Source organism: Octopus bimaculoides, chromosome 2 (assembly GCF_001194135.2).
Source record: "Octopus bimaculoides isolate UCB-OBI-ISO-001 chromosome 2, ASM119413v2, whole genome shotgun sequence".
Classification (NCBI taxonomy): domain Eukaryota; kingdom Metazoa; phylum Mollusca; class Cephalopoda; order Octopoda; family Octopodidae; genus Octopus; species Octopus bimaculoides.
Window position 1 is genome coordinate 89,742,420 of NC_068982.1, and position 15,363 is coordinate 89,757,782.

A 15,363-nucleotide genomic window follows, 5' to 3' on the forward strand; every position below is an offset into this window, starting at 1 on the left:
TATATATATATATATATATATATATATGCATATATAGGTATATATGTATAATTATATGTGTGTGTGTTTGTGCAATATGCAAATACACATAAACATATCAATCATGCACACACACACACACACACACACACACACACACACACAAAGCTCACAAGAAAGTGCGAAGTATGCAGATTAGTCTATCCTGTTTACTTTAACCACTAATACCAATAGGTATACATCCAGAATGTTCATGAACAACTCAGGAATACACACAGCTACCAATGAAACTCCAAGTAGAATTAAAGTGAGCAGCATATGCAGCTGTTCCTTCTTTCTCTTCTTGTGTGGATATAAATGTAATTTTTGCATTCATTGTAACATACAGTGTTGGTTAGAAACTCTAGATATGTTCTATAGTACATAACAACCAAATAAAACACTTTAGATACACCAGAAATCTAATACCGTCTCTAAAGATACTGTACTGTATTATACTTCAATTAACATTGTATTTTTTATACAACTTCATATAAAAACAAACTTCTGTGTGTGTGTGTGTGTGTGTAGCTTCAATAAGATAGACAAACATACACAGACTCACACTCAAAAACACATGCACAGACACACTGGTAAATAAGAAGCATATATGACACATACACATATAAGTCACAACTATGTGCAGGAGGACAGAGAAACGTGCTCAGACGAAGAGACATAACATCATAGATATATTCAAAATTTTACAGCTATAATGACATCAAGACAGGGACAGTCATACATAGAAATATCTACACACATATACACACATTAGTGACAACACTGACGTCAAGATACAGAGAAGTCTGTGTGTGTGTATATATGTAATAACAATAATAATAACAATAATAATAATAATAATAATAATATATATATATATATCACATATGTATAACACACATACACATTCAGACATAAGTTCATATATACGTTACAGATAACACTGATTTCAAAAGGTAGCATATATATATATATATATATATATATATATACACACACACACACACACACACACACACACATATATATATATATATATACACACATAAGAGATGACACAGCATACAATTAGAGATCACACACACACATACACATACATTTCATACTAGAAAGACATAGGCATACATATTTTTGAGATGATGCAAAGACACACAAAGTGACAAGAGTAAATTAATGATGGTGTCATAGATACACAGCATACTTTCAAGTGCAAAGAAGCCTTGTTCTTCATTACTTAACTCTATTTAGCACTAGCAATAAAACTGATCTCCTTTCTGACTTCACTGAATCTCTTCCTGTCTTCATCTCTATCAATCACAATGCGCTCTGAACCAATAATGTGATCACATGTTTTGCTAGAAATAGCAGCATAATGTCTCTCTAGTTACTTCATGCTGTCTTAGAAAAGGACACGTTGGATAATGTGATTCTGAGTTCCTTTGACTTGGAGATAAAATGGAGTGATCATGGTTAGGGATGCTTTTGATCAGTGGTTTTGACCAACCTACATGTGTTTGATCATATGTCCAGTCAGTCAAATCTGACCTGGAGCTAAATTAGAATTACAACAACAATTATGTACTCAGACAATGAAAGTAGTTTCTATGTAGTCACTTCCTAGAAATAGCAGCCAAAATATGCATCAAATCACACCATACTGTCTTAACAGAAAGTATACTGTACATTAAATAATGTAGTTATCAACACACTGTTTGGAAACAAAAACATACCCCAACAAATAAAGAAATACAAGATGACCAAGGCCAGAATGTTTTTAACCATACATAGACTTTGCCGATCGAAGTGGTTAGCAGTATTTCATCACTATGTTCTGAGTTCAAATTCCACCAAGGTCGACTTTGCCTTTCATCCTTTCGGGGTTGATAAATTAAGTACCAATTGCATACTGAGGTTGATCTAATAGACTGGCCCCCTCCCCAAAAATGTCTGTCCTTGTGCCTAGAGTAGAAAAGAATCATACATAGGCTTGCTTGATTAAGGCTTACCTAAGGTTAAACAACAATAGCAACAACTTATTTGTCAAAAGTGCAAAAAAAAAATATTGGGAAGATTCAAGTGATAAACTAATGAAGTATAATCCCCCAAGGTCTTGGCTAATTCTTTCAACATATATAGGTGCAGGCATGACCTGTTTGGTGCAGGCATGACTGTGTGGTAAGAAGCTTACTTCCCAACTACATAGTTCTGAGTTCAGTCCCACTGCATGGCACTTTGGGCAAGCATATTCTTCTATAGCTTCAGGCTGACCAAAGTTGTGTGAGTGTATTTGGTCAAAAGAAACTGAAAGAAGTCTGTTTCACACACACACACATACACACATATGCGCACACACACACATATGTGTGTGTATATATGTGTCTTTGTGTCATTGTTTATCCCCAACCACTGCTTGACAACCAGTGTTGGTGTGTTTATGTCCCTGTAACTTAGCAGTTTGGCAAAAAGAGACTGATAAAATAAACACTAGGCCTAACAAAAATAAGTACTGTGGTTGATTCATTCAACTAAAAATTCTTCAAGGTAATGCCCCAACATGGCCATATTCTAATGATCGAAACAAGCAAAAAAAATAAATAAATAAAATGTATCAGGTAAGAGCCTAAACTAGGTGAACAAAGACTCCCGAGTCATATAGCATCATGTTCATGTTTTTGTGTAGAGTATTCAGAAATATTATGGAATTGGATTGGTAAAATAGCTATCATATTAGGAAAAATGCTTTGTGACATTTATTCCTGTTCTTTACAATCTGTGTTGAAATCTCACCAAAGTCAACTCCAAGGTCACCCTGACATTCATCCCACTGGGGGTCAATATTATATTGACTGTTTTCGTGCCTCCAATATTTCAAGTCTTGTGCAGATATTTTGTTCCAAGGCTAAAATTACAAGTTTGAGAGAGAAAAAGAGAGAGTGAGAGAGTACATTTTAAAACTGGTCTTGCAAAGGCTGCCTGTGTGTTTTCAAGGATTCTTCAACCATAAATAAGATCTTCCCTTTCATGGAAACTTTAAGAAGATTTTAAACTTAAAATATTTAACTGTTCTTTATCTGTATTTCTCTTTCTTGCTTTTTTTTGTTTTTAGTTCTTTTTATGCATAAAGCAGTATTTCTTACTCAATCTCTCATGGTTCACCCATTTTACAGGGCGGCTTAAATTAATCATTCAAAGAATTTTGCATTTAAAGAATTTCCCAAGGAATATGTTATCCTTCAAGTGGTGTCATATATTTAACATGGAAGGTTTCAGTTGTCGCACCATCAGTCATCATATACACACAAGGCTTTCTGTTCCATTATTTTAAGAACTAGAGTTGTAGAGTTCATACTTAGTGATAAGGGAAACAAAAATGATTTAGAGATGAGTGTGCATTGGGGAGATGGGGGTGGTATGTGTGGAGGATATTGGTTTGTATTTTATTAATCTTAATTTCAGAGTTGTCACCCTTGCATTCCTTTAAGCAAAATCATTAAAGCTAATGATTTTTTTCGATATGATAATAATTTTAATTGATTATATATAAACTACATATCAAATACTGACAGTTTTACTAATTATAGAAGATGGTTTGTGAAAACTATGAAAGAAATCATTGATAAATATTAGCAACCAAGTAAATATATGTACATACATAGAATTGAAACACTCGACCAATCAGATACAATTGTAATGTCTCAGCTGAAAAATATCATCCATCATCTCCACACACACACACATGTATATTATATACATATATATCATTATCATCATCATCATTTAACGTCTGTTGTCCATGCTGGCATGGGTTGGAGGGTTTGACCAGAGCTGGTAAGCTGGAAGGCTGCACCAAACTTCAGTCTGATTTGTCATGGTTTTCTATTGCTAGATGCCCTTCCTTACACCAACCACTCTAAGAGTGTAATGGGTGCTTATACATGCCACTGGCATGGGTACCATTTGCATGACACCAGTGTCTGTCATGACTGCAATTTTGCTCAAGCATGACATTATGCCAAAAATCCTGATCATTGCCTCTGTGAGGTACAACACTCGAAAAGAACTCAGCCAAATTGCCTCTATCAGGCCCAACCCTCAAAAGTAACCCAGCCACTTTGCCTCTGTGAGGCCCAATGCTTGAAAGGAACTCAGCCACTTTGCCTATATATAAATATATATATATATACATAATTAAGGGATCAGCAAATATATCTGTGGGAGTCTCAGCTTTTTTAGCTGCTATTTCTGAACTTTGGTATATGGTGAAGCAAATATTTGCTGATCCCTTAATTATGTTTATAAATATATATGAACTTTTAAATAAGTTCTCCACCAATAATGGTGCTTACATACCGATGGGCTTGGTAAAAATTATTAATTATTAATTGTTGATTTATTAATGAATTAATAAATTGATAATCCTTTACCCTTTTTAATTTGTGGATATATATATATACACACACACACACACACACACACACACACATACACACGAAGGCACATGGCTCAGTGGTTAGGGTGTTGCACTCATGATTGTCAGATCGTAGCTTTGATTCCCAGACCAGTTGTTGCATTGTGTTCTTGAGCAAAGCACTTCATTTCATGCTGCTCTGTGGTCATTTCATCATCTGACATGTGGCACCTGTTGCACCTGTACAAGTAATGTAGTTTTGATGGAAGGAGTGAGCTCATGTGTACACAAACATTCGATTGCTATAAACGAGTCATCTGTGTGGTTGTTTGATAAGAAATTGTTGAACCCTCATAAATCGGCCAACAATGGGAGAGTCCATCATATATACACACATGCATATATTTATATATATGTGCATATATATATATATATATATAAGTTCAAAAAAACAATAACAAAAACGCAACAAAGTGAGGACGTGATACGGATAGTGTTATTGGATGCTCCGGGAAAGGAAAGAGAGAGTGTATGACGATTCAGGCATAGCCCTTCGTCGGAAAGATGGAAAGTTCGGAGAATGGAAAAATGGAGAAAGAGGAAAATGGTACCGATGCCCATATATATATGTAAATATATATAATATATGTATATATATATAATACATGTAAATATGTAAAAAATTCCAAATTTTATTTAATTTGCTTTGCAGGAAGGACTATTCCAATGAAGTCGCGTATTGTTCTTGCCTTCGACATGTGGAGTAGATGGAACAGGGACAACTGAAGAAGAGAAATATTCTTTATGTTTCATGTCTCGTTTCTGTTTGTTTTTTCCGTTTTTTGTGATGTCCTGTACCCATATATGCATGTATGCATACATATAGATGTAGGTATGTACATATATGTATGGATATATACATATATATATATTATTTATGTTATTATATATATATATATATATATATATATATATACATATATATATTGAGTTGGCAACTAAGTTCCTGCCGTTTATTAAAATTTTGGAATTTATTTTCGAGAATTCTATTTTTGAATCACTTTGGAATCTATTTTGTTTTTTCTAGTTAATTTTAGTTAATTTTTGTTTATTTTCAGATCATTAAAATGGAATTTCAAGTTAAGAAAAATGAGCATTTTTGATACCTCCTTTTTTGCTTTTAATCAAGGTTCTAAGGCTGCAAAAGCTGCTCACGACATTTGTGCTGTGTATGTAGAGGGTACCATAGCTAAAAGAACCACTCGTGATTGGTATGCCAAGTTCAAAAATGGAAATTTTAACCTCGAAGACGCACCTCGTTCTGGCCGTCCAGTTGAGTTCGAGGAAGAGCGATTAAACCAGCTTTGGCACGAAAATTTTCGTCAGACGACAAGGGAACTGGCAGAGAAAATGAACTGCTCTCACATTGCTATAGAGAAGCATCTTTATTCACTGGGGAAGGTTCAAAAGTATGGAGCATGGGTTCCGCATGCTTTAAGTGAAAACAACAAAAATCAAAGATCCACAATCTCCGCTGGTTTGCTTGCTCGTCACCGCTCAACTCATGGACATAAGCAACGATTTCTTTACCGAATCATTTCTGGCGAAGAAAAATAGTACCTGTACATCAATATGAAGCAGCGTAAGGAATGGCTTAGCCCCGGTAAACAATCGACAGCGCACATAAAACAAGATCTTCCCCCGCATAAAACAATGTTGTGCGTATGGTGGGACTGGGAAAGGACCAAACGGTCAACGCGGAACTCTATGTTCAACAAATGGAACGACTCAACACGGCTATTCAAGAGAAAAGACCTAATGGGCAGCATGGAGTTCTTCTGCTGCACATGTTCATCTAAATTTTAATCCAGTTGAAGTCAACATTGTGCTTTCACCCATCTCAAATCTATAAAATATGTATCAAGCCTGAACTGAGTCCCACACAATCAACTATACTTCTGTTCCCCCTCAATAAATTTCTAATCTTGCATTTGTTTATTATTAGCATTGCTGTGTTATAGAAGACTTGATCCATGAATTAATAACTTGTGCCAGTTACCTAGAAATAACATCTGTTGATTACTCACCAAGTTTTCCTTAAACTCTAGTTGCACCATGAAGGTTAAAGAAAAAGGAATTATGTTAATTTATGCATAAAGAAGATATTGCAATTGTAAACCAGTAGTTCTTAGCCTAGGCACTTGTGCCCTCTAGTGGCATTGTGAAGTTAAAAGGGTGCAGTAAATGTCAAGGAAGTATTATGGGAAGCATTGATTGTTTAAAGTGGTATGATTTTTCTAAGATAAAATATTCAAACATTGTACAATGCTCATGTTTTAAAAACATTCTCGAAAATATTGTTGGTCAAGGTTGAAATATAAATAGGAAGAACATTGTGTTATGAGTGAGCAGAAACATGACTGATAATACACCAAGATATTGTCTGATATAATATATCTTCTAGTAATTTCCATAAAAATTTAACAGTGGGGAAAATGTCCATGCAAATATCTAAAATGTGGCATGTGCTAGATAAAATAAAAAAAAAACTATGGATAATAAGCTACTGTGCAAAAATTAGCTTCTGTTTGATGAAAAATAATTTCCCCATGCACACACAGGGAAAACATATGTAGGGTAGAATGAAACAATTGGACACAGCCATTTGGATGCTGGTGATTTGGCATGGTTGACTGGACATTGAATCTGTTTTGGTATTGCCCTTGTTTTGGTGTTGCTCTTGTTTCGGCAACAATACCTCTTGGAACTGGAGGTAAATGCACATATGCACACGTGCAAAAACATATACATACAGACATTAGGACAGATAGTTAAAGAGAGACATTACAATTTATTAATTGGAACCAATTAATATAAACACTTTCCTTCTTTTCAAATGCATGAAAAGAAATATGCTCACACACATAAACAGAGGGAGAAATAGAGAGAGAGAGAGAGAGAGATAGAAAGAGATAGAGAGAGAAAGAAGCAGACTGTAAAAAGTATTTATTTTCTTTATTGCCCACAGAGGGCTAAACATAGAGAGGACAAACAAGTACAGATAAAGGGATTAAGTCGATTACATCGACCCCAGTGCATAACTGGTTCTGATTTAATTGACCTTGAAAGGATGAAAGACAAAGTCGACCTTGGCGGAATTTGAACTCAGAATGTAACAGCAGACGAAATACTGCTAGGCACTTTGCCTGGTGTGCTAACAATCCTGCCAGCTCGCCACCCTAGACAGTAAAAGAAATATTGAAATGCAAACACATCACCTCCTTGCATATGCATAAATGAACCCCACCGCCACACACACATAAAGAGAAAAGGAGAGAGAAAGAGAGAGATGTGTTTGTAACAATTGGTGGGGGGGGGGTCATTAAACACATCCTAATACTTCTCTTATTCTCTCTCCTTCCAGTTTTTCTGCTCACTGAACCAAAGTTTAAATTCACTGTCAGTTCTACTTTGTCAAAGATGTACAGAAATCCACTGTGTGACAAAAGTTTGTTTTCCACATTTTATCACTATTTCATTAGCCACCATATATACAAAAAACACTTTCCCAGTGCCAAAAGGTCCTGAATACAAAGCGTCTGATGTCAAATAAGTCAACATCAATGCAGCAATGCCAAATAGGCAGCTACAAAATGGGTGTGCCAAAACATCTCATACCCTAGGTAGGTGGTGTTCACAAAATTCCCCTGGAAATGTTTAGTAATGGTGCTGAACTATCAAAAGCTGTAAAGCAACCAGTTTGTCAAAGTAACAATCAGTTCTGTAATGCTCCTACTTGGTATATCTTTACATGTAGGTGGACAGAGACATTTAAGAGATAAATATATTGGCCAGAAGCTTTGTAATGTATTGGTAGGATAGTATGAACTGTAGACTCTCTAATCAAAAGTCTAACACTATTGATTTTAAATGTCAGTGACTCTCATATGTTAACAATCTGTGTTGTCTTAACTGAAGACATTCTCTTTTCAGCATCAATAAACACCACTCTGTGATGGTGGATTAGCAGAACTATAACATTGTTGGACTGGATACGTTGTGATAGTTATTCTTAGTTCAAATTCCACCAAATGAGTGGTAGACTTAATCTATCATTTGGTTGAACACTACCACCTGGTCTTGACTGCTTTTAGTGGTGCCCACTCTCCTGCAGGCAGACATTCAGACTGGATAAATTTCTCCTTCCCACCAGTTTCTGAGGCTGTGTAAACAGTGATGGACGTCATCTACACTCCTGATTATTAGATTTTAACAAAAACAGTTTATACAGAGCTAACAAGGGAGCTTCTATGTCAAGAGTCAAGAACCTTTTCCAATCTACGGGAGAATTCTAGGCAAAACGAACCTGTGGAAGCACATCTATACTGAAAAACAAACTTGTAATTTATAATTTTGGAACTTGTATTAAATTGCTGTTTTGATCCTAAAACTTTAAACTGTTTTTATATAAGGGATTTAAGAAATTTTGCCAACAGGTGCTTTCAGATTTGAATGAGGGTAAGAGGTCCATATGTCCAGTCAACCTGCTAGAAATAACAGTTAAATAAACTTCAAACACCCTTTGTTACCTTAAAAAGAGGATTCATTAGATCAGTGTTTCTCAAAGTGGAACACATACTCCCACCAGTAGGGTGTGACAATATTTTGGTCAGGCATAGGTTACTTCAGAATTGGGCATAAATATGTAACAAATGGATAAAACTCCCAATGAAATTCTTATTAAAATGTCTTTTGAATATTATATATGTGATATACTAATTTTCTCTGTTCATGGAAGGGCATGCCTTTCTTTTTAAAATCAAAGTGGAATGTTGGATAAACAGGGTCAAGAAACATTGCAAAAGGTAATGTGCTCGTGGATGTACCATGTCTGAGTAACAAGTGGAGTGGTCACTGCTGAAACATTTGATTATAGCTTTGTTCAATCTAGGCTGCCTTGCAGTTAAACAACAGCAACAACTCTTTATTAATTAATGTAATATACCTGAAACAGATTATCTACTTGCACCTCTCTGTTATATTAAACTCACTGGGTTTTCTATAGAGTAATATCCAAATCTTTCTTCCTGATCTCATGCATGTGCAGAGACTGGAAACACATTATCTCCCACCCATATAATCAATATGGGGATGCTTGCAGAAGGTGGTGGAGTTGTTTACTAAAGATCTTTAAAAACATAATGATAATAATCATAATAAAAATTTTGGAGAAATTGTAAAGGAGCAAAACTGGTAGATTTTAAATGAAAAACTATTGATTCCATTTAACAAAGAACAAAGCCAAATATTATAGGGAAGTAGGAAATAGTTGACTGAAGAATCTACCATACTTTGTGACTGTGTATGATGTTATTGATGTAAGAGGAAAGTGAAATTGACACTGGTTAATTTTGAACTCAAAACTTTCAGGAGCAAAATAAGAACATTGAAATATATTTAAGTCAGCCATCTTGTTCTGATTTAAAAAGAAAATTAACTTAACACTTAATAACATGATACTGATAAAGTAAGTTTCAGAGTCAAATGAGCATTGGTGTTGATATGAAGGATTGAAGCATTGGTGTTGATATGAAGGATTGCAGGATTGAACCTTTTGAAAGAAGTACCCCAGCATGGCCATCATTCTGTGACAAATTGTAAAAGAAATCCAAAAATTTATATGTGAACTTTGTTGTTCAATAAATAGGATCAGTAAAATACATGTCAGATAACCAATAAGTACTGGAGTCAATATATTCAATTAAAACCCTTGAAAGAACTGTTTCAACATAAGCAGTAGTTCAATGACAAACTAAACTATAAGTAGCAGAGATATGAGGATTCAGATTTGTAAAAAATATGTAAATTAGCTTGTGTGATATTCATGGCTTTCCTACAAGTATAAGGACATAGCTTTGTTCTCTACAAGTATAAGGATATAGCTTTAGTGGGTTTTCAGAGAAGAAAAAAAGGTTAGCCTATTCAATTCATAGCTAACATTTCACCTATAGTGCTTATCCCTTTTATGAAAGTTATTGTTTACTTAGTTCATACATAGGTCTCCAAACCCAGAGAATAGAATGATGAGATTGTTCAATAATGGCACTGAAATTTAAAGTTTTCAACCAGAAAATTATGCGAGGCTCAGTCTTTGATTGAAATGGACTCTAATTCTATTCCACTTTCTAATTAAAGACAAAAACTGTTTCTTCATATTAAGTTTGATGATAATCTTGCTTATGGATATAAATCACTGAGGTTAATTACTCCGAAACATTATCTGCATGGAAATCTATAATTAAGTTAGGAGTTAACATATTCAATTTAGTGAGCACCAAAAATTCTAATTAAAAATGGTTATGTGGTTGAGTAAAAGACTACATTAAACTCATTAATTAATATCATTTTAATCAAAGCTTTATTATTTTGGTCAAGGCTGGAATGCCTTTGAATGCTGGTCTGCTCAATCAGGGCTGACCCAACATTAAACAGTAACAACAAAATTAACAGATACGACAACAGATACAGCAGCAGCAACAGGAACAACAATTCTTAGGCTTTACTGTGTAAACTATATTCACCAAGATAAACTGCAGGTGGCTAAAATTGATTTATACCCCAAACAATTTTATATCTGCAGATTTACTCGCATCAGGGGTAAGACATTGTTGTTTCTGTGAATTACATGCTTGTTAAAAAAATCTGATACATAAAGAACATTTTAAAATTTACAAGGAAAAGTTTAACTCTGAAGAAGATATTTCAGCTTCATTTCAAAAGTTGCTACATAGCCTCAGATTAGCAATTATTAAGTAAGCATATCAGATATTTTATTAGGAATTATCGTTCTGGTAGTTATGGTGTTCAGATAGATGCCTGTAGTATAAAATTGTCATGTAACTTTCTTTTAATTTGTACACAGCTTGTAATCAGAACTAGTGTCTAGTTTTCAAATTTTAATTAATTTGGACTCTGATGCATCAACTCATTAATAAAATGTCTTTTTTTTTCCATTTTGATTTGAGTTGTCTACCTTGCCTTTAATTAAACATTATTTATTGATGTTTACCTGACTTTGATGCAGGTATAGTCTGTATTGAAATTATTGTGCTTATCACTTTAGGGATGTTTGCATTTATTTCATTATATAAGCTAATACCACTTTTATTTTTTTCCCTATCCTAAGAAGAGGTTTAAGACCTGAAATGTTAGGTTCTACAATTCCTACAGCAATTTAATTTATCAAAGGATTCTCCTGAGCTGAGGACATTTAAAGGGGAAAAAATTTCTCCAATAACACAATGGAATATCAGTAGATTTGGACATGGGACTAATTAATAGGGTTGTTAAATAGTTTATAAACCACAAAAGCATATTAGGTCAGGATCAGATGAAAAAGTATCTACAGTACTCCAACAAACCAGACTAATACTATATATTCATTTGTATTTTTAAGTCTGTTTTTTCATGCTTGCATGCCTTAGACTAAATCTTCTTTTTGATGCATTGTTTTAGAGTCAGATGCCCTTCTTGATGCCAACATTCACTTATTTTTGAAGTACAACATCACTTATTCTACACAGCTCTGAAGGCATGAAGTGCTCAGACAATTTGTTGATAGGAAAAACTGAAAGCATCACTGCCCACCACATTTTCATATAAGTGAATGCAGATGTAAATACACACACACACACACACACACACACAGCAAAATGTCAAATGTGAAGTACATTAGCTGCTTCTTAATGCCTCTACATAAACATTTATCTGGAGATTGTTATAAAACATGAAAGTATTTGCAATATTGTAGAATGTAATATGTTAAAGTTGTAAAAATACAGAAATGAAATGTAATAATCAGACTAATTTAATTGACTGAGACATGCATGCGCACACACACACATACACACTGCCAAAATGAGAGGGTCATCACACATTTCATATATTGATATTTTCTCTGAACTAAATTTTTAATTCTAGGTTTTAATTCACCTGAAGGAAACAGTATATTTTTTTTTTCATGGTGTAATTGGTGAATTCATCAATAAAAAAACATGTCTGAAACAGCTGCACTGAACTTCAACCCATTTGCACTCTCTCTTTATATATATATTTATATATATATATACACACACACACACACACACATGTAAAACAGGCTTCTATCAGTTTTCATCTACTAAATTCACTTACAAAGCTTTGGTCAGCCTTGGGGCTACAATAGTAAACAGTTACCCAAGGTACCACACTGAATGCATTCAGATAGTCTTTGGTGGTGATTTTGTGACTGCAAACCAGCTGCCTGAAGACTATATATACATTCTACTGGAATTTTAATATAAGAGTAAAATACCATATGCTGAAAGACTTAATCTGGTACTCTATCATTTCTGACAGATTTTCTAGTTTATTTCTCAAATATTTTAAATTAATCTTTATATGTTTCAAATAAATATGTTATATTTTTGGACAGAGTAAAAGCAATATTGATTAGCAGATATATCCTACTGGTCCTTATTTCACTGAACCTTGAATAAGTAATTAAATATAATAATTAATAAGCTTCAGAAAATTCATTATCTGAAAATGTTTAATGATTGATTAATTTTAAATTGGTTGATAAAATAAAATTTCAATATAGGATCCCATTCATCATATTATTAATTGTGTGAGTTCTGGTTTTAGAACAAGTATGCTATGATGGCCCTGCAAGTCACAAGATACTGTTTAAAAGTTTGGTGTCAGAAAAGACAGACAGCTATAAACGACTGCCTCAAACATGGAATCATGATGACTACAATTAGAAAACCATCATAGGGGTCTTTAAAAAGTGACCCCTGATTTAGCAAGGAAAATGGATGTAGAATGTTTTGTATGTCTCTGCTTAAACAGTGCATGTCAGAATTTTGCTGAACATCAGATTATATATATTTGAGGTCAACTTTTCCTTTCATCCTTTTGAGGGGTCAATAAATTAAGTACCAGATGTGTACTGGGGTCAATCTAATTGACTAGCCCCTCCCCCAAAATTTATATTGCGTATTAAGTTACAAAAATTTATATTGTGTATTTAGTTACATAATTTTATGTTTTGTGGTCAAAACCCTGCTAAGGCTGTTATGTTTTATTCTTCTGGGTGGTGTGAACTTAATCAATAAATGTCTCCCATCAAAACTAATCTCCAGCTGGCAGAATCATTAACACACCAGACAAAATACTTAGCAGCATTCCTAATTTTACTTTCTGAATTCAAATTCTGCCAACATCTACTTTGCCTTTCATCCTTTTGTGATCAATAAAATAAGTACAAGTTGAGCACTGAGGTTTATGTAATCAACTAACTCCTCTATGCCACCTACTAAATTTCAGGCCTTGTGCCTATAGTACAAAGAATTAGCTTTGTCAAATGTAGCGATGTTAGAATGCTACATGCAATACCTTGTAGTATTCAGTTACATCCTTTTAAATCCTGAGTTCAAATTCCACAGTGGTTTATTGTCTCTCATCACTTCACTGCCAGTTAAATATATATCAGTCAAATAATTGCATGGAATGAATTTCAGTCAGCTTTATCCCTTCTTCATAAATGAATGCGTTTGTACCAGTATAAGACCTCATTATTAACACTTCCATATGACTAAAAACTTGGTCTTGGGACTCACTCTTAACTTCATTCATGGAAGTAATACTTGCTGATTTCCCTTTAGACCTTCCTTTAACTGAAATTAGGAAATATTTTCTGACTGGAAATATGTAAGTCAATCAAAAACTGGCCTGGATATATTGCAATTTCTCATTATTCTTGAGATTAAATCTCATCAGTGCCAACTTTGGTTTCCATCAATCTGGAGTAAAGGAAGGATATCATTTTTATTGATGTTTAGTGCCCCTGGACAACAGTGATAGAACAAACCTGTGATAAAAAAGCATTTTTTACTGTGACTATACTGTATCTTTAGCAGGTATGGTTGTGTAGTTAAGAAGCTCATTTTGCAACCATGTGATTTTGGTTTCAGTCCTACTGCTTGGCCCTTTGTACATTTTCTACTATAACCCCAGGTCAACCAATACCTTGTAAATGAATTTGGTATTTGGAAACTATGTGGAAGTCCATTGTGTGTGTGTGTGTGTGTGTTTGTGTCCCTGTTTGTCCCTCCTCTGACCATTGCTTGGCAACCAGTGTTGGTTGTTTTTACATGCTATAACCTAGCAGTGTGGCAAAAGATACTAAAAGAATAGACACCAAACTAAAGATAAGTGCTGAGGCTGATTTGTTTGAGTAAAACCCTTCAAATATTGAGACAAATAAAAAATAAAGAAATATCTTGAACTATACTATTTAATGTACTATTTCCTATTTTAAGACAAACAATGGCATATACTTTGAGTGAGAGTTGATTGATATTTTCAGCATGTTCAGTGACTAGTTAGACCATATTCCTTCATGGAGAAAAAAGACCCAAAAGAAGCTTTTTCAGAACGAAAATATGAGAAATAAAAGAAAAAATATAAAATAAAGCCACAATACTCACTTAAGGCCAGTTACAATTTCAATGGCAGAGTTGAAGTTTCCAATAATAAGACAATATGAAGCTAATCTGAGGATACAGGATAGTATGGCTTTTCTGTCATCATGTGTTGGTTGGGTAATGATTAAATGGGTAATCCAACTGCTGACCTGTAACAGAAAAGGAAACACTATTTCATTGAGCTGTTTATTCTGGAACAACTGATAAAATACACACTGTACACCACAAGCTGCATGCTAGAAAATAAAAAAAAAACAATAGGCGCAGGCGTGGCTGTGTGGTAAGAAGCTTGCTTCCCAACCACAAGGTTCTAGGTTCAGTCCCACTGTGTTACAACTTGGAAAGTGTCTTCTACTATAGCCTCAGGCCAACCAAACCCTTAAGAGTAGATTGGTAGATGGAAACTAG

The 15,363-nt window shown here is 34.3% G+C and overlaps 1 protein-coding gene across 3 annotated transcripts in view; it reads right to left on the reverse strand.

The window, feature by feature from the left end:
• LOC106874430 (uncharacterized) overlaps positions 1 to 15,363 on the reverse strand; it is a 1,214,035-nt gene that overhangs the window by 266,339 nt on the left and 932,333 nt on the right. For all 3 annotated transcript variants that reach the window (XM_052978428.1, XM_052978427.1, XM_052978429.1), the window contains one exon: positions 14,959 to 15,104. In XM_052978428.1, the coding sequence (XP_052834388.1) occupies positions 14,959 to 15,104 (146 nt within the window). The remainder of the gene's footprint in view (positions 1 to 14,958; positions 15,105 to 15,363) is intronic.